The 27,500-nt window shown below is 37.6% G+C and overlaps 2 protein-coding genes across 4 annotated transcripts in view; both read right to left on the reverse strand.

The window, feature by feature from the left end:
• LOC132132867 (tyrosine-protein kinase transmembrane receptor ROR2-like) overlaps positions 1 to 22,709 on the reverse strand; it is a 79,951-nt gene extending 57,242 nt beyond the window's left edge. For both annotated transcript variants that reach the window (XM_059545405.1, XM_059545404.1), the window contains exon 1: positions 22,350 to 22,709. In XM_059545405.1, the coding sequence (XP_059401388.1) occupies positions 22,350 to 22,425 (76 nt within the window). In that variant the 5' untranslated portion in view covers positions 22,426 to 22,709. The remainder of the gene's footprint in view (positions 1 to 22,349) is intronic.
• A 1,540-nt stretch (positions 22,710 to 24,249) lies between these two features.
• LOC132132089 (serine palmitoyltransferase 1-like) overlaps positions 24,250 to 27,500 on the reverse strand; it is a 10,323-nt gene continuing 7,072 nt past the window's right edge. The window contains exons 11-15 of one of the 2 annotated variants that reach the window (XM_059544330.1): positions 26,481 to 26,577; positions 25,396 to 25,450; positions 25,161 to 25,278; positions 24,601 to 24,674; positions 24,250 to 24,516 (exon numbers count right to left, since the gene is read on the reverse strand). In XM_059544330.1, coding sequence (XP_059400313.1) covers positions 24,423 to 24,516; positions 24,601 to 24,674; positions 25,161 to 25,278; positions 25,396 to 25,450; positions 26,481 to 26,577 — 438 coding nt within the window. In that variant the 3' untranslated portion in view covers positions 24,250 to 24,422. Of the gene's footprint in view, positions 24,517 to 24,600; positions 24,675 to 25,160; positions 25,279 to 25,395; positions 25,451 to 26,346; positions 26,389 to 26,436; positions 26,578 to 27,500 lie in introns of those variants that run through there. The other variant, XM_059544332.1, reaches the window with a different exon arrangement.

Raw genomic sequence — 27,500 nt, forward strand, 5'->3', positions numbered from 1 at the left:
TCAACGTTGTTACAGGAAAGGATGAAGCTGAATGTTTAGTTCTTGTCACATGACCTGCGGTGCGCTTGTAGCATTCTGAAAGTTGAGATGTTTTTAACTCGATGCTGTGAGGAAGCGCCTGGAAAAAAACGGGACCGCGTCGCACCGTGTGCGCATCGCGACCGCGTCGCTTCCATTATGAGCTCGCATACCGCGCGCCTACATTGGAAATAACGAACTTGAGCATGTAAAAGACGCGATATGTGAACGCCCCGTAAAAGAACTGCGGTCTTCTACAGTACTTCAAATATGCCGTGGAGAATCACAGAAAGTGATCCAAGAACATTGTTGCAGCATCTCTCAAGCAACGAATAAACACTGCTAACTTGGAGAATGCAGTGAAAACTCCTCTTCTCGCGTCTGCCCTAGACCCTCGGCACAAACATCTCAGGTTTCTCGATGAAAACATGAGAGAAGTAAGAAAAAAAAACTTTTTTGAACATTATAAGAACATTTTCCTTGATGCGAGTGGTGCGTCACCAACGATGAAGAGGATGCAATGCCCACTCCTCGGAAAAGGCTGAGCCAGTTCTCCAGCGATGATTACAGAGAGTCCAGCCGAGACGAGTGGGAACAGTTCTTGCTGGAGCCATGTATTCCACCAGATGAGGATCCCATTCAGTGGTAAACGAAAACACGAAGCGCTTCACAAAACGTATTCGCTTAGCACACCGTTATTTGTGAGTCCCGCCAACATCTGTGCCGTCAGAGCGCGTTTTCTCCACGGCCGGCCTTATTGTTAACAGACTAAGTAGCCGACTTTCCCCCAATCATGTTTACATGCCCGTATTTCTTAACAAGAACATTTGAAACAATAGAAAAAAAGAAAAAAAGATTTGCTGACAGTTTAAAAGTTAAGTGTAAGCTACATTCTGTTGCGATTTGACTGCTCACGCTATATGTGGGGAATCAACCGAATCAACACGTAGGATCCCTCAGAACCCGGATGTTTGTGGCTGTTTCAGAATAAACATGCTTTCCGGAATAAACGCACTGCTTTGGTGAAATGCGCAATTCTGTGTGCTGAAACGTCCAAAAAAGAAAAAAAGGCGTTGGCATATCTAGACACGCAGGTGGCTCGGAAGACGTGGCCTATATGGTTTATCCATTTTGCAACGCGAACTGGAGGTAGGCAGGCGTTTTCTTCCCTCTTTTATTTTTATTTTTCTTTGCCATAACTCCACAAGTTTTCCCTCCATCACTTCAGTCCACACTACAAGCCATGTCACCATGGTTTTGTTCATGGTTTCGCGCATGCACAGGGAGGGAAACACGGAAAATCGGTTCGTAGCCCTGCTTCAATAGTGCGATACCTCACGAGATGCGACCAAAACTTCTGACATGTCAGAAATCCATCCAACCAACCAATTGCCAGTCGGGTGAGGTTAATCGCCTCTCGTTTCCCCTTGTACACTGCACGAACAATGCACGACAAACGACGAACAAAAATGCTGAAAAAAAAAGTCGCACGAGTCAGAATTCGGCTCAAAATCGGATCAAAATTGCACAGTATGCCCGGCCTTAACGATCGGCCGATCGTGATCGGAGCAACCCTAGTAGAAATGTGGATATTACATTCCAGAACAGAGCCAGGTGTTTGCAGGGGAAAAGATAGAGGGATGTTGTTTCAGAGGTGAAGAAGGTTATTACATTTTAATTATATTCTGAAAACAGACATTGTATTCACTAGAAATTTATTTTCATGCACCAATTGGTCATGCCCTATTAGACCAGCAATGTGCATTATTGACTTGTCATTGCTAATTAATTATCGATTTTGATTTGTTGCAGCCAAAAAGTATTTTTTCATATATATCTAATAATCAATCATTCATATAAATGAATCAAATCAATCAAACTGTAATGATCTCTTTCGTAATAAGTTGAATAGTCCATCACCAAGGAAGCCATCAGTTAAAGATGCAGATGTCTTGTCCTTAAATCTCTGTCTGCACAGAAGTGTCTGTCTAATAACATCTTCAAATGGAGAAACCATGACATTCTGTAGGAAATGAGGGATCAGAATAAATCTGCATGGAGACCTACAATATGGTGAGCTGGGGCCCATTGATTTACTGTGCCTTTTTACCAGGTGCAAGCTCAGCATGGGTTGCCAGATCTCAGAGCTGCTAGACTTCACCTGCGAGACACGAGAGGTTACACAGAGTAATAGTGTCCCAGGAAACCATAAAACATTTCTAACCGGCATGCACCGCTTCAAGTCAGCTGCCGATCGGTCTGTGGGTGCTTCTCAATTCTTATTTGTGCATCCTCATTTCCTTTCCTCACTTCCTTTCCTCGTGTCTTAGCTCCACCTCTTCAGGGGGAATGACGCAAGGAAAAGATGTGCATCACGTTAAGTCGATAAAAGACTTCCGCATAGGATACACCTGTGTATCCTCGCTCATCGCTCCTCATGAAGCCTCCTCCCTCCTCGTGGTGCAATTAGAGAATTGAGATGTCCTTCAAGATGGCTGTGCTCAATCGGTTTCCGGGTCATAGGATGGAGGACGGGAGGAGCGAGGAGACGAGGAGGGATATTGAGAAGCACCCTGTGTTGTGTTGTATGAAGTCGAACACGTCATCAGAGGCCCATCCTCCTGGGATTCACTGATGTCATCACTAGTATCACTCTTCTACTTTCATTATTTCACAGAGAAGTAATACCGCAGAACTTATTCTCCCTTTTTAAAGGATTTTAATAATGAGAGTTTAAATCTGTGGGTTTCCGTCTCCCACGGCACCTCCGATCTGAGTGAAACAGGATATTCGGCGTGCTCTGGTGATTTCCTGGGGAGATTCAGACCGGTTCCCTCGGTTTGCAGAGCTTCCCAGCAGCTTAACTTCCACAGGCTCTGAGCGAGGACTCCCAGCGGTCACAGACGTCAAATTATTTGCAGGTTGACGAGTTGGACAAAGAGCACAGCTGCCTTGTGTTACTGAACAGCAGAGGCAGCCAATCACTGCACTCCAGAAACAAAGTGGGAGGGAAATCATACTGGCTTATTCCTCACACCTGCATCAGATTAAACTAATTGCTGCAGGTGTGGACAGGATCAGAATTGGCTAGATTTTCACATTGTATCATTGGAAAATAATTACACAATTAATCATATGGTTCCAGATACAAATCTCCATTTTAACACAAGTCATTAGTTTCACATAATTCACCACGTCTTAAACACCATAATGTCTAGCATAGCAAAAGTAAAACTGATTTCATGGTTCAGTAACAGAACTGAAAGATCTTTCATGAGGAGGAAACACATTTTGTCAAGATGTCAAAGTGCATGTAGACAGACCAACGGCCCTCAGGACAAGAGTTCCTCAGAGAGCCCTCGTCACATCTGATCTGCGTCTCTTTACACGTACAGAGCCCCTCCGAGATCACGAGGGTTGTAAAGAAACACACCTCTTGTGCTGGAAGAAAACTAGACTCTAACGTCTTTGTGTGGATCCATCCTGCTTCTGTGAAACTCCCAATATGCATCTGGATCAGTTAAAAGCTGCAAATTGATATGCAAATAAAGCAATGAAGACCAAATGGTTGACACCAAGTATTTGATTGGTTCGTAAGGCATTCAAACAATTACTTTAATTTATAAGTAGTAATACTTCTTTAGTTTTAAAGCATTAGTTTACTTTCAGAATAAAAATGTCCCGAGTCCATCCTTAAAAATATTCTTGTTTGCCGTAACCTGACCGACCCTGTCAATGTAGGACCGACTAAATTTTTTTATTTTTTTTTGCTTTTAGTCCGACCGACTTGCCAATTGTAAATTTGCATTAAGACAGACCAATTTTTTTTTTTACTCTTCAAACAACTAATACAAAAGCAATAAAATAGTATTAATTATATTTAAGCAAGTATTGTAAATATATAAATCTTTAATTAAAAAACCCCTTGACGTCATCTGTGTTTACACGGATGTCACACTGTGGCCTGTGCGTTCGCTTCGTCTCATACTCTCACTCACTGTCAGAGTCAACGGCTCGCGCTTGGTAATGATGGCTGCGGCTGCAGTAAACTAAATGTTCGCGGTCACTGTTCAAAGTCATATGGGTTCGGGCACCATAATACATTTAAAAAAATTCATTAAAACAGCTCGACACCACTTTAACTTGGCACAAAGTTCTGGAAAAACTGTGCCCAGATCTTTTCCCATCCCTTCTCTTCTCTAGTCTAAAACCGTGACCGTGTCGACTGTCACTTTATTTTCGAAAATCTATTGCACAAATCAAGCACGAATCAACCAACACAAGTTTCGAAAACGAAAGTAGGAAATTGATTTTAACGACCTTCTCTCGGAGCGCGTACAGGTTTTTTTTTCTTTCCTTTTTTTTGAACAGGCGTCACACAGCAACTGCAGCTTCGGACAAACACACATAACAGCAAATAATACTTCTGCACAATGTTTCTCTTTTTACAACAGAAATGTGAATTCAGCCGGTATTCAGTCTCATTCAGTTTCGGGATTGAATCGCCTAGGGCTTAGCTGAAAAACTAAATTCGAATTTTTAAATTGATCAAAATTTGAATTTTATTCGAATTTAAAATGCATAATTTCAGTTAGGGTGAAGAAAAGCTTTTTGCTTCTCTTCTGAGGCTCAATATAGCGCATCGAGCAAAATATTACTGTAATACAGTAATCCTATAATATAACAAAAACCCAATAAAGTCTCGAGATATTTAAAAAAAAAAATTAAATTAAATGCATTAATTTTACATGTCTTCTTGTGCGAGACGCGAGTCCAACGGTGTCCCTATAGAAAATGCGCGAAATATGCGTTCTGTGTGAACGGCTTGGTTTCAGTTTTGATGTAAACAAGATCTTCTCCACATTTTCACATCACATTTTTTTTTTTTTTTTAGTGGCTTCAACTGGATGGGCTAACATAACCTTATAATGCAATGTACATCGTCATTGCATCTCGTGCGTCACTGATAAAGATCAAGTATACTTCGGACGGTGCGCGTACACGAGGTGAAAGATGAGACAGCAGATACTGCGAGTCGAGCTCGTCCGCCTTTGAAAGTTGTGTAACACAGCTGTGCGCGCGGCGAGATGGAATGGAACCCGGACTGTGAAGTACCGGGGCTCATAAGGCCGGTTCCTTAATGCACACCTAAAATTCAAATGCAACGTTTTTGCATTCGAATGTGGATTTTTATTTTAAATTCGACGAATATTTGAAGCCCTAGAAAATCGATTTTATGCGATTTTTTGTTGGTGTTGAAATTTAATTGTAAACACAGCCATGTTGAAGCCTGCAGTAAATGTTTTGCATTATGGCAGTCCACTCTGCTTATTGTTTTTCAAAAATGTTCCACTCCTGTTTGACATTGTGCACGTAACTTCACACCAATAAATCATCAGAAATATTGGTCTTAAATTTGTTTGTGGTCTATATAGCCTGCATCAAAATGATGCGCCGAAGGCATGGGTTGAAGGCCCAGTCAGTGACGTCACGATATGCTAATTTGTTTAAATTCATACCTACGTCACCACCATCACCAAAATGTACGTTTTTTTTTTTTACATTGAAACTTGGAAAAAAAAAATATAGACCGACCTACTGACCCTTTTTTTTTTTAATTACTGTTACTGCAAACCAAAATATTGTTAAGGATTGCCTGATAATTTACTCAACCCGATGTCATCCAAGATGTTCATGTCTCTAAATACATTTTTATTCTTTCCAACTAATCCTTTAATGAATTAATTTCTTAAAAGAAAATATATAATAATAATAATAATAATAATAATAATAATAATAATAATAATAAATTCAATCCCCGAACATTTTAACTTAATTATAAACATCAATACGTTCTAAAACAAGGTATTTTTGCATTATTTGTAATAAACACTTTATTTAAATTTGAATTAGAGATTAAAAAAATAATAATAATAATAGTCAGGTTCTGATTCTAACTATAAAAAAAGCAATTAGTTGTCATAAAAAAAGATTCAGGTGCGTTCTGCTTGTTTGTATTAATAATAATAATAACTTTAGTTAATGCATTAACAATAAAGCAATAAAGCTTTTATTTATGGTTTGTTTATTGCACCCTTCCTCAAGTTGTAAACTAGTTTGTATAATTTGGACTGGAAAACTGGAACCTTGCACACCTCTGATAAAACTTTACAGGCATGCTGAGAAAAGCTAGCAAACTCTGACAACCAGCTATTGTGTAAAACCAAGGGAAAAAAGTAGAGGAAAAAAATAGCTGAGACTAGATTTTTAAAATCCATGTCAATCATAATCTGCACAGTCAACGATTCCAAAATCCCTCCATAATAAAGGGTTTATTTTGGGAAATGTAAAAAGTGCATGAGAAGTCAAAATATTGGGTAGTGGAAAAATTATGTCGGAACAAAAACATTGCGTGAAGTGTAGAGAGAAACTACATTTTTTGTTTTCATGGAGAAGGGGCATAAAAAGCGCAAGAAGTCAAGATAGTTGTGGGCTGCTGTATTAAAACAGACTCAGAAACGGAGAACATCGAGAGCCAGGGAGTCCCGTCGGACCTGTGCTCTCCAAAAGAGCAGCTCAATTAATCATGTGTGAAGTGCAGCTCTCCGTTAACACCCTGAACGATTAAACAAACAGCCATGAGGTGTCCTGGAGAGCAGAAAACTAACAGGGTCTGGAAAAATCAAGAACCTCTTATTCCTGTTCCATCGCCAAAGAAATGTGCACCTCAGACCTGGAAGAGTCTTGGATAGCATGGTGCTGGTTGAGAGAGCCAACACAGTAACGATCGATTTGTTCTGAACTTCAGTGTGTTTTTAGTGCTGATGACAGTCACATCTGCCATTTGACCCTCCACACTCACTATTAAAGGTCCTTAGATGTGTACTACCAAGAGAAAAAAAACCTCATAATCGCTTGGGTTTAAACTTGTGTAATCTGCCAAAATATTCTATCAACTTCTGGGAATACACTAGTACACAGATAACCTCAAACAGAGTCTAAGAGACACAAAACTATTAGATGTCATTATTCTGTGGAGATGTGTATGACACACACAGAGTGCTGAAAGAACAAAAACATGGTGAAACACGGGCCCAGGAAGTGAGGAGGGGGAATAATCAGCACTTCAGCATCTGAGTCACCCTGACCGTACACTAATGCTTTTACAGAGCGTCTCTGAGATCTGCACCAAGACAAGTCTGTAATTAGCCAGTCTGACACAAACAGACCCAGACTCCGCTTTTACTGCCACCGTCCCATTCTCATGAACGGGATGATCGGCTGATAACTAAGAAAGGTTCCTGTGGGCAGGCACTTATGAAGGTTTGATGTGGCTTGTCATCTCTGCTAGAACACATTCCCATCTCATGATCCCCATCAGATGAGGGCTTTCCACATACAAAAGCTGCTCCGTTTGTTAAAAGCCTTGATAAGATCAAGATATCAGAACATTAACAGAACCAGAAAACTGAACCAACACCATATAACATATTTGAACCCAAACATTTGATAAGAATAAATCCAAGCTAAAGAATGAAGAAAATCTGAATGCCAACGGAGGATATTCCTCATTTTTTGCATGATATATTTCTTTAAACATCTAACATGAGTCACTACAGAGTCACTGCCAAACCTACATACAGGCTTCTCGCGGACGACCGGCATCATCTGGTCTTTATTAATATGAAAGCCCCTCCAACTGTGCTCAAAGAACATGGTGTGAGACGGCCTATGTGTCTAGACTGGGCAAAACGATCCATTTACAACTGTTGACCACTGATCTTTAGGTTAAAACTCCAGCCTGGGAACGTTTGAGGAGAGATATATACATTTGTGTGTGTTTGTGCTGATTCCAATCAGAGAGAAGGCAACTGTAAACATCATGACATCAAACACACAAGAGAGAAAGTGAGCGAGAGAGAGCCATGGGTGAAATGAAACACAGATGTCATTGTGTACTCTTTGAGCACATCTAGTTTCACTGCATGGGTTCCAATACGGCCCAAAGGTTTGAAGCCATCTTATTGATAAAATGACCGACACTAAGCTTTCCAGAAGTTTCTCATTAGTACTGCTTGTGCTAGTGCAAATGCACAGGATTGTTGAACCAACTTTGACTTCTATCTTGTACATTTTGCTATAACTTCTACTGCACTATTTATGCAACAGATATACATGATACCTCAAAATGGTTGAGAAGAGTGCTATTACTTTTCTAAATGATCAATGATTCAATACAAAATATAATTGACCTATCGGTAAGCCCCTCCCCTCGGACGCAGATGAGCCAATAGCAGTTGAGAATCAGTTGCACAGGAAGCAGAACATCTTTAGGTTTCAACGCCATTGAGAAACAGAAAGATCTGAGACTCGCATCAGTTTAATGATGTTTATGCTACAAAAATGGATCGGCAATGGAATTTATTTGATTAAATTTCCTAAATCCAACCGAAACAGAACAAAATGTCCCTAAGCATTCAACCCCAAATCACAATGAAGATGAAAACGTTCGTTTGTCGTACTCTCATCAAGTTACACATTTCATCTGCTCAAGCAAAACGTTAGTCACCTTGTGCTTCAGCAAGGTATCTCTGGCTAAAACTAGCTGACGCTAACGTTACAGTTAGTGAGTCCACGCTAACGTACAAACCTAAATAGCAAACTGTTCTCATGTACCGTGCATCAAAAACACAAAAAAGGTCTTTATGAGAGTGCCTATCCATTAATTTGGTTAAATGTAAATTAATTTCATCTTACTCCGCAGTATATGATATGAACGGTGAACGTTCGTGACAACCGTAACATAATTCTCCAGTTTTCATTGAATGCCACATACATCCCGGTTTCCCTTTCAATTTATTTTTGTGATCAAAGCTGTATTTTTAGCTTCATTACTCCAGTGTTCAGAGTCACATGATCTTCAGAAATCAGTGCATCACAGATACAGCCCAAACATTCGTGAATTACGGTCTAGACCGCTCACTCGGTTTTGGAGCAGAGCTAACGGTCCATTCTCATCTGGTTATGCAGTGTATCTGAAACAATAACTCTATTAAGAGTTTGAACAAAAACAGCTGAAATGAAAGTAACAGTTAAAGGTTTTGCTATGTTTTACAGCTGTTGTCAAGACAGACGACAATCAAACCAATGTGAGACTGAACTACACAGGTTTATGTTAAAGAGAAAGCTAAAATGAGTCCATAGTCCAAGAAGAAAATATACATCTCAATCCAAAAGAGGCAGGCGATGGTAGACTGTTACATACTCATGGAGGTATGCGGTATTAAACACAAGGCAATGTCCTGTGACTGTTTATGAGGCAAATTAAAAACAGATTTTAGAGCGTTTTCTAGCGTATCATTAAAGAGCCCGGCATCTCAGCAGCTCAACGTGAAACAGCAGTTTGCTGAAAACACACTTCCATCTCTATCAGAGCAGGTATTAATCAAAATCTATGGCGCTATATTACTTTCAGACAACTGCAAGGGGAAAAAGGAGTGGAAAGATTGAAACAATCACATCACTGTTCCAAAACCGCACACCTTTCAATCAAAACTTACACTAGAAACGGATATCAGTTACATCAATTAGCAAAAACAGCTATACTAACCTCACTGAAATTAATCTTTTCTTTGGTTTGTAGAATTTTTAGGAAAAAAAAATAATGGCAATATCATTTCTCAGAATTGCAGCTAATTATGACTTTTTCCTTAGAATTGCTGAGAACTTCATTTCACGGAATGACGACTTCATTTCACGGAATTATTTTAATATTAATTAAGAAATGTACGAAGACAAAATATTTGTCTTTTAATTACAAAAACAAACAAAGCAGTAGTATTTTGAAATATATCTGAACTAATCTAGGGCTGTAACTAATGTTTATTTTGGTAATCAAGTTATCTACGAAACATTTTGACAACAGAGTAATCAGATTTTTTTTTTGTAACAAACAGACCCAAGTAAAACCAGGCTATAGTATGGCTATTTATATATAAACTAACGGTGAGGCAATAATAATTGGCTCAAATAAAATATTAAAACCAATAAATGAAATGATTGTAATGAACATCATTGTTAAAATACATAAATGTAATACGCCTAATATGAACAACTTAAGTACATGATGTATTAAAACGAATACCTACAGAGGGCGCCAACGGACTGGTGACGATTCACTTTACAGCGTTATTAAAGAATGTTTAAATCCATCTCATTTTAATATTTGGCCACATACAGAAACTTTTATTTTGAAATCACGATGTACAATCACGATGTACAATACATGGCATAGACATTTTTCTCCCGTGTTGGCAAATGTTTTTAATGATTTACATTACAAATCTAGTGAGAATGCACACTGTTTTTCCAGATAAACATTAAGCAATTCAAATTCACGGCATATTCAGAGGAAGAGATTAGGCCCTTTCACACAATACAGTCTTTACTGGTAAATTACTGGTAATTTACCATTAATAGGTCATGTGTGAACAGGACTTTTTTAAAAATCCCGGTAAATTTGTTCTGGCAATCATACCGTTTTTATGGAGATGACGTGATTACACTGAGCTGTTTACAAAGCTCTGCTACTTTTAAATTTAAATGTCTATGTAAATATGCACTAGTTTGACATCTTTGTCCGTCACGCCTCACAGCTTTTTGTCGCACTTCTCCATTCATCAGGGCTGCGACTCCGCAATTGGATACTATTATGAGCGTGAAGCGTCTCGTGTTTATAAGAGCAAAACATTCTGATTGGCTAGTAAATGTTAGTATGGTTGAGAGTGAAAGCCGCGCTCCTCTCATACCATTGGTAGGCCAACTAATGGAATCGAAAGTGATATTAACAAGTTATTTTTTCTTTTTTAATATAGAATTTTTTTCCGCAGCCAAATACGGCATGCCAGAGAACTTTAAGCCTTGAGAATTGCAACTGACTGTGACTTTTTTATTTCTCAGAACTGAAATTTTATTTCTGTGAATTGTGACTTAATTTCTAAGAATTGCAACTAATTGTGACTTTTTTTTCTCAGAATTGTCATTTCTTAAAACTGCAATTTTATTTCTCAAAATTGCAATTTTATTTCTCAAAATTGTGACTTCATTTCTCAGAATATCTATTTAATTTCTCAGCATTGAGACTTTATTTCTCATAAATGCAACTTTATATCACAATTTTAAGAAAAATCTAAATTGTGAAAAAAACAAAAAAAACAACAAAAAAAACAATTGCAAGGTAAAAAGTCACAAATACCTTTTTAGTTTTTTATTCAGTGGCCAAAACGGGCTTCCATATGGTGACATATCCCAGTGAGAGTGTATTTTCCTTGTGCAGGTAATATAATTTGTATTTACCAAAATTAATAAATAATTAAAATATTATTAACCACACTGTATATCCACCACAATGACTGCTTCGGCAAGAACATTTGAGCATCTCCTGTCAGTGCAGATTATGAACTAAATTCAATAAATTCCTTCCTGGCAGTGTGAATCCAGCATGCCTTTGGGTTATTAGTTTCTTGGCTTATCTCATTTCAAAGGCTGTTAGGATCAGTTTATGCCGGCTCCATCAGCTGATGGAACGCAGAGATCGGTGAACACCTGCCACCGCAGACGTGAATCAGGCCTCGGATGACGGATGGGTGATGAATACACAGATCCAGCGCTGGCCGACGGCCATAATACATTTCATTTCTCCGGCAGCTTTGATGCAAGCTTCTCTACACATCCTTGATTCATGAAGGCGTAAGTATTACACACGTAAACTCGACAGGCGAGCTACACATTCATTTATTTTTCCATGGGAGAGGTTAGGGAAGGACGTTAAGTTAATTCCTGGTAGTATGTAAGATCTACAGGAGTTACAAATGTCATATTTAAGTGCCATTCATAAAACTTTGTGGTAGACCGATATTGTTTTTTTTGACAGTCGATGCTGTCAATTTTTTTTGGACAGCATCAAAAAAAAAAAATTGTTAATCATTTGACAATGGATTACAAAAATAGATGTGTAAAATAAATACTTTAGATGACAAAGTCTTTCACAAATAAATAAATGTTTAATAAAAAAATTAAAATGAAGTAAACACTGTAACCAACAGGGCACTCAGTATTCTGGGAAGTTTGTGATCAAAATAAAACTCCTGCCTCGAACACACTGGCCAAGCAGAAAAACTTATCGGCCAATGCTGATGTTAGCAAAATGACAATTAGACCGATATATCAGCCTCTGCGATATATCGGTTTACCACTAATAAAAATGGATGTTTTAGCACTATGAAACTGTCACAATGTGCACTGCAACACTGGTTTTCAGTTAGACCTATTGTGTATTTAATTGTTTCAAAGTATATGCAAGCTATGGTTCTGTCTTTATACAACAATTGGACTTGTGCCGGTATTCGGTAATGCGATATATCACGGTAATGATATTGTTACCGTGGGCACTTCTAAATACCGCAAATAATTATATATTACAAATTTTTCAAAATTTGGAATGCATTTTAAGAATACTATTCCCATCAGCTGCTCAAAATGCACAACACCGCTGTATGCTGCTTGAAAGACTCTGTGCGCTCTGATGTAAGCAGCACATGGAGGAACACGTGACAGATGCGCTGAATGAAAGCACATTCACTCTCTGACAGCAGATGGCGCTAAACTGCAGAAAATGTCCTTACCCTGGAAACCCCTTAAATAAACCAGCTAAACTACTTTCTGAAACCCATTTAAATAATTTTTAAATAGCCATTCAGATTTGTGTAATTGGTATGATGTTCATCACAGTGCAAAATACTTAAGTGTTAAGTCTTAATAGGTTATTTTAATCTGGACTACAATGTGCCATAGATATAGTTTGAAAATGTTTTGATTTTTTTTTTTTTATCACACTTTACATCAGGGCTTCATTTTTAACATTAGTTTATTCATTGGTTAACAAACTGCCAATGACAAATTCTCCTGAATATTCATTAGTCTAAGGTATTCCAATATTTAATAACACGTTGTTAAAATGTAAAGTCGCAACTGTATTATTTAATGCGCTAAAATGAACTATGACTTGTATTTTTTTTTAACAAAGGTTAATAACTTCTGTAGCAAATGTAGCTATTGTGAATGTTAATGGTTAACTGATGAGATTGTAAAGTGATACCCATGGGTCTTTATAGTTCTTTTGCATTTTAATCTGTGCAAAACTTTTAACTTTATTTTTCTTTATTGTTTTTTTTTTAATGTTGTTATTTTTGTTATTAGAAAAAAGTTATTTAACTTATATTATACTATATTTTGAGCACTTTTTAAAACAAAATTTCAATACCGTGATAATACCATTTACCATGATAAAAGCATGAGCAATTTATCACAACAGGGAAATTTGATACCGGCATATCCCTAACAACAATGAAAAAAATATGATGTTTAATGATATAATGAAGCAGGATTATGGGTAAAATGAGTTTTCGCCTGACAAGGCTACTGAGTGCATTAGCCAAGTCCTCAATATAGTATTTTAAACCATACGTGCTGAAACAAAGGTGATTTATTTGTTTCGATGGTTCAAAATATAAAACAGTTACACTGGATTATCAAAAACAGTATACTGCTGTACAGCTATTTCAAATTTCTTATATATATATATATAGTATAAAATATAATAAATAAATGAAAAAATGAAAAAAAATGAAATGCTGTAGTAAGGGGCTCCATGATTTGATCTGAACATCTAGTTCAGGGGACATTTGATCAATGTTATATCTTGAAACTCATTTTTATTCTACAAATCTCCCTTTTATTTATATTTGTAAGTTACACCAAGAAACCTCCCTTTGAGCACACAGCCTTCTGACCCGCTTTCTCTTCGGGAAAGACTGCCAACATTGCCTGCCTGCACACACACACACACACACACACACACACACACACGCAGCAATGCTCATGCAAAAACAAGTCCTGTTGATTAACATCTTACAAGGCACTAGATTAAAGGCAGTTTCTAACGGTTTCTAAGAACACATCAGCTAGAGGATCGGCCATTTCCTCATCTAAACACATCAAGTGGTATTTATGGAGGCGCACAGCTGGTTTTCCCTGTGCTTTGCCCAGAAGGACACACCTAATCAAATATGTCGGTTCCATTAAAACTTGGACTAAATAAAACGTGCTGATGTTTTACAGGTACAGTTTCATTCCTAAGACTCAAATGTCCAATGCACACAAGTTGCTGCCAGAGCTTGCACTTCAACAGTTACTGAGTGAAGCTCTTCTTCATTCTTCACTCTTCAATCAGATCCAGAAGTGTTTTGAACTTCTTGATAATACAAATCTGGGTAACAGTAGGCTTTACAGAGTTAACAGTTGCCACAAATATATTTGTGAACCTTTGAGAGTAACATGTCCATCTTGAGCGCTCAAGCGAGTGGTACAAACCACCAAAATTAAACCCCTTAGCTTTGGCCAGCTTTTGTTCAAAAATCAAATCACACCGGTTTGTTTGTCAGTTTTGCTTGAAATATATCAGGGGATATATTCAGTGGACTGATAGTAAAAGCATGATTTTCTGAATAAACGGCATAAAACTCAATTCTGCAGCATAAGTTGATAAATCTGAGTATGTGGTCTGTGATGCAGCATCTGGACGAGCTAGTATCTCTAATGAAAAACACAGCTCAGTGCTGCCATATCAATACGTATAAGCAGTTTGCTTGCTGTCTGATCATCTATTTTTATCGGTCATGCAAAGTGGAATAAAAAATAACTCCTAAATAAGCAGCAGAGTGGCACCAGAGACAGAGATGCAGGCCAACTTTCCAACAGAAGGCAACCGCATTAATGTCCTTCTCCTCCAAGAAGAGATTAGTGCTGAAGTACGGAGGCTCTGCTCAACCTTAGAGTTTATTCCTGATCTAACACTGGGTGGGCTCTGGAAAAATGTCACCTTGTTGGTTTAATGTGGCGTTTGGATGAATCGGGGTCAAAGGAAACCAAAGGTGTGGGAGTCACACTGACTTCAGACGTCCAGCGACTGGAAGGAAGAGTCCCAGAACATGTTTATCACACCGCTGAACAATCGCCTGATGAAAAATCCCAGCAGATATATAGTCCACTGATGGCCACAAACATCAGGCAATGGAACTAAATAATGGAAAATGTGAATTACCTCAGCTAGCTTTTATAAAAAATACCAAAAGAAAAAAAAAAAACTTGACAATTAGACCATTATCAATGGAATGGAAGTATACACATACATTTATATTTCATAATTCAGATGCTGTTTCTCGCATTTCTAAGAAAAAAATAGTCAGAATTGCAACATATGAACTCAGAGGTAACATCTTGCAAATCTGACTTTTTTCTCATATTGTGGCTATAAAGTCATAAATGGGAGAGAAAAAGTCACAATCAGCTTTTTTAGACTACACAGTATGTCTGGTTCATTTTATGCCAGAAATCTGATTTAGCAAAATTAGGAGAACAACAAACTGCTTAGTTAATTGTGTATAATTGTGTTTAATGTGCATAATTTCAAGCACTTTCAATAAAAATGTAGCACTGGTCACTTAATATAAAAACACAGTATAAACACTATACAAGTGCAAGATATGAATCCTAACCAAAGTATATCAGCCATTCCTATACAATACATTTTATTTAGATGTATATCAAAGTATATAAAGAAATATTCAGTATACATTTGTTTCCTCATTTGTTCCTTTCTTTATTTAAAACATATTTAAAAAAAAAGTATTAGAATATTGTTTTAACTTAAGTACACTGCATTCAGAAATTCAGTAAGCATGGTTTGTTTTTGTGTTTTTTGAGAAATTATCACTTTTATTTAGCAAGGATGCATTAGATTGATTAAAAGTGACAGTAAAGACTTCTACATTGTAAAAAATAAAATAAAAATAAAAAATCAGCCAAAATTTGGAGATAGTCTCCAGACTGGAGTAATGATGCTAAAAAAAAAAAATCAGCTTTGATCACAGGAATAAACTATATTTTAACATTCAAATAAAAAGCATTATTTTAAATGGTTATTTTCACAATATTACCTTTGAGCATATAAATGCAGCCTTGGTGAGCAGAAGAGACTTCTTTTAAAAGCATGCTAGAAAAATACTGACACCAAACACCATATACAGTACTGAATTATTATTAAATTATAATAACATTGCTTTATGGTAAACGCTTAATATAAATACCTGCTTAATATTACAGAACAGGTATGTGTATTTAATAAAGATTGCAGAAGTAATGTAGAAACTTTTTTTCCATGTAAGACATGTTCAACATCATCTTCAACATTATTGTCCAAAAATATAGACCTAACCCAATCCCTAAACCTAACCCTACCCATACTTTATTCCTAAAATCAGTGGGAAAAGCTGATTAACAAGAGCGTTGAAGCACCTAACCCTGATTGTACGCCTAAAATAGATATTTCCTGAAACGTTATATCTCAGTTCTGATTGGTTGATTGGAATGTTGATCCAGGAACATGTTGTACTTGCTGAAATCACGCTCGGCGTATGACTAACATCAAGGTGTATGGGCTATTTCTACACACACTGATTGACAAGGTCTTTCTCATTCAAGGCTAAATTGGCTCTTTTCTAAAGCATTAAAGGATCAGCTGCTTTACCGCGCTCTTTTATGATGGACGCTTGGAAGATTTTCTCTTGCCCTGGTCAAGTCTGGATTAACTGACTGAACTCTGAGTAACTCTACAAGCACATCCAGCTCAACCGCAGCGCTGGGATCGACAGACAACGACTGCGCTTCAGAAATCAAGGCAAACCAGCCATCTCTGCTACACTACCTGCTTTCTTTCAATATTAGCATCATCAAGGTATAGTAGAGTGGATCGCATGAAAACCACATCAGGTCATATTTCATGCCAAAAAATTAAATTTAATAAAATGAGTTTTGTTTGCTTTTTTTCTGAGCAATTTGTTTGCTTTTTTTATTCTGAGCAATTTAACATGTTGCCCTGTCATTACCATAATGCATATTGATGTATATGGACCCCTAAGGGGCAAAAGCTAAAAAATAACACTATTATTACATACATATTTATGCATCTATGTATGTATGTGTGTGTGTGTGTGTATAATTTTTTACTTTTTACCCTGGGTCCACATGCATCCATCAAAAAAAAAAAAAAAAAAAAAAATTCAAACTTGCATAAAAAAAAAAGTGTTAAAATATATTTAATTATATTAAAATATTTTTTTATTATATTAAAATTAAAAATATACATCTTCACTGCCCCAAAAAAGGTAAAGAATAAATAAAAATAATTAAAAAATAATCTTTATTGCAATGAAAAAAAAATATATATATATAAGAAATATGATATTTTGAGGAGGGCCTGAGGCATGAACTACAACCCGAATTCCGGAAAAGTTGGGACGTTTTTTAAATTTTAATAAAATGAAAACTAAAGGAATTTCAAATCACATGAGCCAATATTTTATTCACAATAGAACATAGATAACGTAGCAAATGTTTAAACTGAGAAATTGTACACTTATCCACTTAATTAGCTCATTTAAAATTTAATGCCTGCTACAGGTCTCAAAAGTTGGCACGGGGGCAACAAATGGCTAAAAAAGCAAGCAGTTTTGAAAAGATTCAGCTGGGAGAACATCTAGTGATTAATTAAGTTAATTGATATCAGGTCTGTAACATGATTAGCTATAAAAGCTTTGTCTTAGAGAAGCAGAGTCTCTCAGAAGTAAAGATGGGTAGAGGCTCTCCAATCTGTGAAAGACTGCGTAAAAAATTTGTGGAAAACTTTAAAAACAATGTTCCTCAACGTCAAATTGCAAAGGTTTTGCAAATTTCATCATCTACAGTGCATAACATCATCAAAAGATTCAGAGAAACTGGAGAAATCTCTGTGCGTAAGGGACAAGGCCGGAGACCTTTATTGGATGCCCGTGGTCTTCGGGCTCTCAGACGACACTGCATCACTCATCGGCATGATTGTGTCAATGACATTACTAAATGGGCCCAGGAATACTTTCAGAAACCACTGTCGGTAAACACAATCCGCCGTGCCATCAGCAGATGCCAACTAAAGCTCTATCATGCAAAAAGGAAGCCATATGTGAACATGGTCCAGAAGCGCCGTCGTGTCCTGTGGGCCAAGGCTCATTTAAAATGGACTATTTCAAAGTGGAATCGTGTTTTATGGTCAGACGAGTCCAAATTTGACATTCTTGTTGGAAATCACGGACGCCGTGTCCTCCGGGCTAAAGAGGAGGGAGACCTTCCAGCATGTTATCAGCGTTCAGTTCAAAAGCCAGCATCTCTGATGGTATGGGGGTGCATAAGTGCATACGGTATGGGCAGCTTGGATGTTTTGGAAGGCTCTGTGAATGCTGAAAGGTATATAAAGGTTTTAGAGCAACATATGCTTCCCTCCAAACAACGTCTATTTCAGGGAAGGCCTTGTTTATTTCAGCAGGACAATGCAAAACCACATACTGCAGCTATAACAACAGCATGGCTTCGTCGTAGAAGAGTCCGGGTGCTAACCTGGCCTGCCTGCAGTCCAGATCTTTCACCTATAGAGAACATTTGGTGCATCATTAAACGAAAAATACGTCAAAGACGACCACGAACTCTTCAGCAGCTGGAAATCTATATAAGGCAAGAATGGGACCAAATTCCAACAGCAAAACTCCAGCAACTCATAGCCTCAATGCCCAGACGTCTTCAAACTGTTTTGAAAAGAAAAGGAGATGCTACACCATGGTAAACATGCCCCGTCCCAACTATTTTGAGACCTGTAGCAGAAATCAAAATTGAAATGAGCTCATTTTGTACATAAAATTGTAAACTTTCTCAGTTTAAACATTTGCTATGTTATCTATGTTCTATTGTGAATAAAATATTGGCTCATGTGATTTGAAAGTCTTTTAGTTTTCATTTTATTAAAATTTAAAAAACGTCCCAACTTTTCCGGAATTCGGGTTGTAGTTTGAAAACCCCTGATGTAAAGTAGCCCTACACCAACCCCTTTTGTTTTTTAATGATTAACACATTCATTGAGCATTAACTTCCAAAAACTCAAAAGGTGCAAATATGCAAATGTCTCAAAGGGGCAGGCATTACAGGGAAGGATCTGTAAATAAAGACTTGATTGTTTAAAGCACAAACCCTACTGAGCCAAGCCTCTGCACTGTTTGAAGCTGATTCAGTTGTCTGGGGCTTCAGCCAGGGGCTTTTATTAGCAACTGAATCAATTAGCATGTCAATGGACTTGCTGAAGGTCTCCAACACCTTTCTGATGGTTGAAAGTGTGAGTCGGAGGAGCTGCACCTCCTGCGGACTGCAGAAACACAGCCACCCCCATCAGGACTGAAGAGGAGCCCATCCAGAGGGGGATGAAGGCCGGAAGAATGAAACCCTCTGAAGACTGTTAAATTGGCTGATCACTTCTTTAGCTGGTCAGGCTGAGATACCAGCTCAAACCAGCTACTCCCAACTTAAACCAGCCTCAGCTGATTTCAGCTGTTGTTTTCCTCCCCAGCAGGAGCGCTGACACTTTTGATTGTTTAGATCAGTGGTCTCCAACGTGGTGCCCGCGGGCACCTGGTAGCCCGCGTGGAGTCTCTGAGTCGCCCGCCGAGCACGTTCTATAAATAGCCTGAATTGTAATCTTTCGTTTTTTTATGATAATGGCATAAAATGAGAAAATAACTATTGGTGACATTTCATATACCATTAAAAAATAATAAAATAATTCAATAATTTAAAAAAAAATAGAATCGGCACGTCTCTCTATCTCTCTCTTTCTGCGTCTCGTGCGCGCACCTCTCTCTCTCTCTCGCTCTGCGCGTGCGCACCTCTCTCTCGCTCTTCGTCTCGCGCGCGCACCTCTCTTGTTCTCTCTGCGTATCGCGCGGCAGAGGAGCAGCGTTTTAATTTAGTTAAACACAGATATTATGTTGCTTTTCTAAATTTACATGCAAGTATGTAAAGTATATCATTCAGTCACTATTTCATATTTATGCCGTTGTTCTTTCTCCCTTTCCCCCGTGATTTTGTCTATATCGCGAATATAAGACGACCCCCCATTTTTTAGGACAGAAAAACTACGGTAATTATATATTCAAGTCATATTTAACAATATTGTTAAATATGACTATTGAATATATAATTACCGTAGTTTTTTTGTCCTAAAAATATAGGCTTTTTGTTGTTGTATTTTTCAAAACTTGAAACTGTGTGTGTGTGTGTGTGTGTGTGCGTGTGTGTGTGCCTATATCAAACAAGTAGCCCTCAAGACTATTTTATCCCTTCAGGGAGCCCTCACTCACAAAAAGGTTGGAGACCCCTGGTTTAGATCGTCAAAACCTGCAACTGTATCGCACACACCTCTTTAGATAAATCTTACATCCAACTTTATCTGCAAATATTACATTCACACAAAGTGAAAGTGAAAAGTGAAAGTGAAAGTGAAGTGACATTCAGCCAAGTACAGTGACCCATACTCAGAATTTGTGCTCTGCATTTAACCCATCCGAAATGCACACACACAGAGCAGTGAACACACACACACACTGTGAGCACACACCCGGAGCAGTGGGCAGCCATTTATGCTGCGGCGCCCGGGGAGCAGTTGGGGGTTCGATGCCTTGCTCAAGGGCACCTAAGTCGTGGTATTGAAGGTGGAGAGAGAACTGTACATGCACTCCCCCCACCCACAATTCCTGCCGGGCCGGGACTCGAACTCACAACCTTTCGATTGGGAGTCCGACTCTCTAACCATTAGGCCACGACTTCCCAAAGTGATGCTATATAGCAAATCTCATCTGCCTGACAGTGTATTTTAGTATAGTATTTATTAACACACACATATTATATATATATATATATATATATATATATATATAAATTATTATATATTCTGTTTTCATTTTATTAAATGTTTTAACAAGTTTATGTTTTGCCATAATACAAAGAAAAAGTTAATATTTTTTGTAAGTAACAAAAATGCTTTTCATTGTTTTAATATTAGTTACAGTTTTAGTTAACTACAATAATCCTGCTGCCTGATTTTTATTTTGTTGCAACATATTGCACAGCTCTTTGTATCAAGTTCAACTTCATTTACATTTATCCAACATGCGATTGCAATTTCAACTGTGATTGCTAGCATTTTCACTAAATAAAAACTATATAAGTTCTAATTTTTTAAAATGTGACTATTTAGCATGAAGATCTTGCTTGATCTTGATTTTTTAAACTATGCATTTTCAATAATAGCTAAAAAAATGAAATGAGCTGTGAAATGCTAATCTTTTTTACACAGTGCACAAATGTGTTTAGCTTTGTTTCTGTTTTTATTTCTTGTTTTACTAAATTTGTATCTGTATTTGTAAATCTTTAAAACCACTTTTTTATCGTCGCTTTACCCCCAGAGCGCATCTATACTCCTTGTGATTTGTAATCCACTGTCCTGCTTCTCACGTTCATAAACGTTCACGTGAGCGACCCTACGCCAGGTGGAGGTGAGAGTTGTGGTTGAACTCAAACGCTCGCGGTCGCTAGGATGATAAACCAGAATCAGTCACGTGTTGCTATTCATGCACGAGCACGTAATCAATGAGCTCCACTCTTTCCGTTGCTCCAGGCCCTCAGTCTCGAGCGCTGGGGCAGCACGGGGTGATAAAGCTGGCAGGACACACCATGCACGTCCCATCCCCCTTTAAACTCTGGCCAAATGGCCGAAAAGAGCGCAAATTCAAAACAGGATATTTCAACATCTGTCACCCTCCTCCCTGCAGGGAAGGAAACGAATTAACAAGAAATCACTCCCAAAATATGCATCCGATTATCAGCATCCAGTTTCAACAAACAAACCCGACGGCTTTTGTGTTAACTCTGACCGAGCTTGATTTCAAGGAACAGTTGAGTTCAGATCAAAGTGGAGCAAGTGTGCACGCCACAAGATGAACTGGATCTGCTTCGGTTAGCATGCATTCAGGGATTTTGCGAAAATATGACAAAACTCTTCATGAAATTATATGCATGTGCTAAAAATAATCTCACATTTCCATAAAGACAGAACTGTAATACAAAGTTTATTTAACAACAGTTACAAATGTATTGGTTTGAATAAATATGATGTTTAAGCAAAAACTCTTAGTTTTACGTCGAATCTTCAAATAATAATAATAATACATTCTAATTTAGCACTGATTTCATTTCGTGCAATAAAATGTTACTTCTGCAGGCGCAAAAACAGCACGTTCACATCATAAAACTATAAAGGAAACCCCAGGAAAAGAGACGCAACGTTAGGAAAGTCTTACCTGCGTGTGTGAATGCAGTGAGGAGGACGGAGATCAGTAACAGATGAGCTGCAGCTGTAATCCTCAGTAAACACATCCTCACAGGAGCAGGACTCGGGGAAACTCTGGGAATCAGGGCGGTCAAACTTCCAGATCTCCACGCGAGTGATGAGAGAGTTCAGCGCGTGCGAACCAAGCGCGTTCCGTCTCAAGTGCGCAGTCAATGAAACTCTTTCTGCAGAAGAACTGCGCGGTTCATCCCGCTCTATCGAAGGGTTTTCGTCGACCGCCGCTGATCCTGTTCAAGTGTCCCGAGACTGTCTCCTAATGGAAAAGCGAGCGAGTAACTCCAGCTCCTCTGGACGGAGGACGGGTCCATCCCGAGGGAGGGAAGCAGATTGCGAATCCTACTACGACAAGGGCGCAGCTCATGAATATTCATCACACTCAATCATCAGGACCGCCTGATTGGGTGAATGAATATTAAAGAGATCACGTGTCACGACGCTCCACGAAGGTGAGCAGGAATTTCTAGCCATAGTAGAATTAGAGATTGGAAATGAGACTGAAGATCGATAAGGTTGAAAAACACGACTCCTACCGGTGAAAATGTGTGAGATTTTTATATTTAAAAAATTTTCAGTAAGTATGCATCAAACGTAAGCGTTTAGATGGTTATAAAACTTTCTATTCATTAAAGAATCCTGGAAAAAAATGTATCAGTTTCCACAGAGGAATAGCCTCGCAACTGTTTTTAACACTGATAATAAGAAATGAGCAACAAATCAGCATCGTATGGCTTGTAAATCATGACACATAAAAATAAAGAATTATTACTATTATTTTAACAGTTAAGTTAACCTTTAGAAAAAAAAAAAATTTCTTCAGAGAAAATACCAAAAGTGGCCTTAAAGTAAGGTGAAATTCAGATATTATGAGATCTTTCTAACAGTATAGAACTACTTTACATTAAATTATAACAATATCCATTGTCACTCTATATTTCTCAATCATATGTATTAGTAAGATTACATTTAAATGCTTAATTTAATGAGCAAAAATAATCCATGCAATGCAATCGATGACTGAGAGATGAACAAATAAATGTTACATTCATCTTTTAAAATGATTATTTTTTTTAATAATGTCTGGATGATAAAGTAAACCTAAGTTGATTCAGTCTGGTGAAATATTACCAACAATATAAAACCAATTCTCATATTTGCTTCCTAAAAATCAGATTTCACAGTAAAATGAACCATAAGCTGAGTCGGGACGTTAGTACACTTATACTAAAAGTCCTTTTACTTGCTAAAACAGTTTCAACGATCAATCAGAGGACAGAAAGCATAAAGTAGATTGTGCGAAGCAAGCTTAAAATATGATTCAGTAGGCAATTCATTCTTGGAGATGAAAGAGATGATCAAAAAAACAGTGCAACATTCATATTTAAAGGCTGATGTGTTTTATTCTTGAAACCTGTTTGAAAACAATGTTTCATTTTGATGATATGTCAATAACAGACCCTAAACCCGATTATATTTCATCTCTCTGTCAAGTGTGTGCGAGCGTATGCTATTGACCCCCATTGAGTTACCAAAAGAGTCCAAACAAGAATCACTGCATTATTCAGAATGCATGGATACAAAAACAATAATAATAATAATAATAATAAAAACTCAATATGCAGTGCATAAACATTGTTAAAGGATTCTCATGTAGTACAGAAGCAACTCTTTGGTCAAAGGTAACAAAGGAATGTATTTAGTGTATATAAAACTGACTTTACATATTAAATTATTAAATTATTATTCTTTTTTTAATGGCATATTTATTGTTGATTAGTCAAGATCTCCCATCATTATTCCAGGCATTGAACACGACATAAATAGGTTTGATGGTGCACACAACCGCAAACAGCTTGAAGAACCAGCTCTGCATTTATTTCAATGTGAAATAAAGACTAAAATATTCAACACTGTCTGTACAGCAGGTATGGAGAACATGAAATATAATACAAACAGGTTCAATCAGTGTGTTCATCCAGTGGAGTTGTGTGCCGTTGAGGTCTTCAGGGTCAGAGGTCATCTCTCATCATTTGAGGATGTTCAGCGCTGCTTCTCGAATGCACTGCGCTGCGGTCTGGATCTCCTCCTGCGTCTGCTCAACAGTCACCACCACTCTGATGCTGCGGACACAGACAAGCAAAAACACCAGGTTCACAGCAAAGCATGAGGTGCTTTCACTGATGGATCAGTTGTCAGATAATCACCTTGGCGGGGGAAGAAATCGCTCTTCTTTGTCAAGGTATCGAGCCAAAGTGAGCGCGATCCGTCTGTCCAAACTCTACAGAAAGGAGAAAACACAAGAGACTTACTCAGCATTTCCTTTGCTCTTCAATACATTTCCTTTAATACATTTGTGATGCATTTAAATTGTTTAGTGTAGTTGCTAATGTGAATACATTTAATTATTTATTGAGCATTGAAGAATCTTACATTGCTATTTTATTGAATTTCACTTTGCATTGTGCTTCTGAACGACTGATGGACACATATACTGTGCAGCCATGGCCAGATTATTTATTTTTACAATCAGATTTTGAGTAAATGTTGTGTAGCGATTTCATTTCTGGTTGAATTTAATTTTATGCATTTTGGCAGCAATGCTCTGTAGACAATCCTTTTTGGCTGATGTCAAGAATCTCTCAGTCTGTCTGTCCAAACATATACTGTTTAAAAGCTTGGGGTCGATGAGATTGTTTAATGTTTTTGAGAAACCGTATAACCAGAACTGAAACACAGTTGTCTATGATCTGCTGGTTTAGCGTACGTAGTCGACGATCGCTCGGAGCAGCTTCAGGTCTTCTGTTCTGGATCCCGAGCTGTTCTCCAGCTGCAGATGAAGAGCAGGAGCTAAAGGCTCTCCGACCAGCTTCAGCCCCGGGGTCCTGTAAAACCCCACTCAAATCATCACTAATGCACACAGCACACTACCAGCCGGCTCAGTGAAGCTCAGATAAAGGTTTATTTTCTCTCATGGAATAAAGGAAGTAAACTGGACTTGCCCTTGAAGAGCTTTGTGGACGTGTTTGCACTTATCCTGCAGAACCCTGAAAATGCCTGTGAGAGAAAATGGAAAAATACTACAATTAATGTGACGTTTTGCCCAAAGCAGGCTCTACACAAGAGAGTGAATGCATGTAGTTTAATTAAACTAAACGTCACATGCTGTATCATCACTGATCTGAATAATAACACACACAGTATATTTTAATGGTGCAGACATTTTGAGAAAACTATATGACCCTCTTCAGTACTGAGGTCTGTTACCAAGTAGATAACACATATGTGACCCAGGACCACAAAAAAGTCAATTTTTCAAAGTTTTGATTATTTAACGTTCATGTGAAAGTTGAATAAATAATATTTCCATTGACGTAGGTTTTGTTAGGATCGGACAATATTTGTCTGAGATGCATCTATTTGAAAATCTGGAATCTGAGGGTGCAAAAAAAGTCTAAATACTGAGAAAGTTGTTCAAATTAATTCTTAGCAATGCATATTACTGATCAAAAATTAAGTTTTGATATATATATATGGAAGAAAATTGACTAAATATCTCCATGGAGCATGATCTTTACTTAATATCCTAATGATTTTTGGCACAAAAGAAAAATCTATAATCTTTACCGATACAATGTATTGTTGGCTATTGCTACAAACACACCCCAGAGACTTAAGACTGCTTTTGTGCTCCAGGCTCACATATTGCCATTTTTTTTTTTCAGTTTAGCCAGTAAGCGTCATAAGCACTTATTTTTTGTCAGAAATCTAAAGTCTCGTTTCTTTAAATTAAACAGTGTGCTATCACATATTTGGAGTTTATTTTGGTCATTCTGCTCTACAATTCAGCATCATCAGCCACTAGTTACAATCACAGTAATGAAAGCATGCACTTTAAGTATCTACACTCAGACTGCACACTTGAGATTCACACTTTGTGATTTGTTTGCACAGAGTATGTTTTCGGCCTAAAACCATGCAACAGAGATCAAAAGCTCCAGGCTGGGTTGATAAAGAGTTGAGTGAGGCTGATCTCAATCCACACACACACACACACACACACACACACTAATGTCAATGTTGTTACCTGGGTCTTCCTCCATGATGTTGAGGGCTTCAATAGCAGCAGAGGCCAGCATGGGTGGAAGAGACGCGGAGAAACAGTAACCCTGACCCGACAGACGCTGACAACATAAAACACATTCACCTCTGAGTGTAATAATTACTGGAGACACAAAACAGTCCTTAGAAGGCAAGCAAAGAAGGATCCTTCTGGATTTGTGATTTTCACAAAGGCTATACAACATGATAATGTTATTTTATTTAAAGAAATCCTGGTGAGCCACAGTGACTTGGACATGAAACGTTCGGAGACAGTGGTACCTGCTGGACAAACTAATCAAGCCACTGAACTGTGAGATATTAAGATGCAATTATGTGTCATGAAGTCAGAATTTAGAGTTATAAACTTGCAATTGTGAGAAAAAAACACTGAATTTCATGTTTATATCTCGCAATTGTGAAAACAATAAAAAAAGTCTGAAATACATAAAATAAAAAAATCAGTGGTGGAGATGGGCTTCCATAAAATGTTGGTGAAATTGTATAAAATTAAATATGCTTATAGCTTTCCGTGTCGAGTGGAACGAAAGCATTATGATCAGTCCATTTGAAATAAATCATTAAATACTGGATCTTTGTTACAATTTCAAATTCAAAATCTTTGTGAAAAAAAAAACCTTTTGGTACAAATGGTCAAATGTTCACCAAAATTGGACTCTACTTGATCTCCACAGCCAGCTGCAGGTTATCACAGTAAGTTATTGATCTTTGAGTCTTAATTAGCCAATAAAATGGAGCGTGTCAGTGCCAAAGAAGAAACAAGGCCTTTAATCCACTGCCATATTAAAATATTTCTTTATAATGTTTTAAAGAATTGCACTTTATTTTAAGGTGTCTTTGTTACATATTTGAGTACAGAGTAATATTAATTAACCACATGTACTTACTATATAGTTAGGATCAGGGTTAGTTACTTGCATGTAATCATGCATAATTATTGTTATTATAAAAATAAGTGCATGTAACAAGGACACAGCATTACTTA

This window comes from Carassius carassius, chromosome 49 (assembly GCF_963082965.1).
Source record: "Carassius carassius chromosome 49, fCarCar2.1, whole genome shotgun sequence".
Taxonomy (NCBI): domain Eukaryota; kingdom Metazoa; phylum Chordata; class Actinopteri; order Cypriniformes; family Cyprinidae; genus Carassius; species Carassius carassius.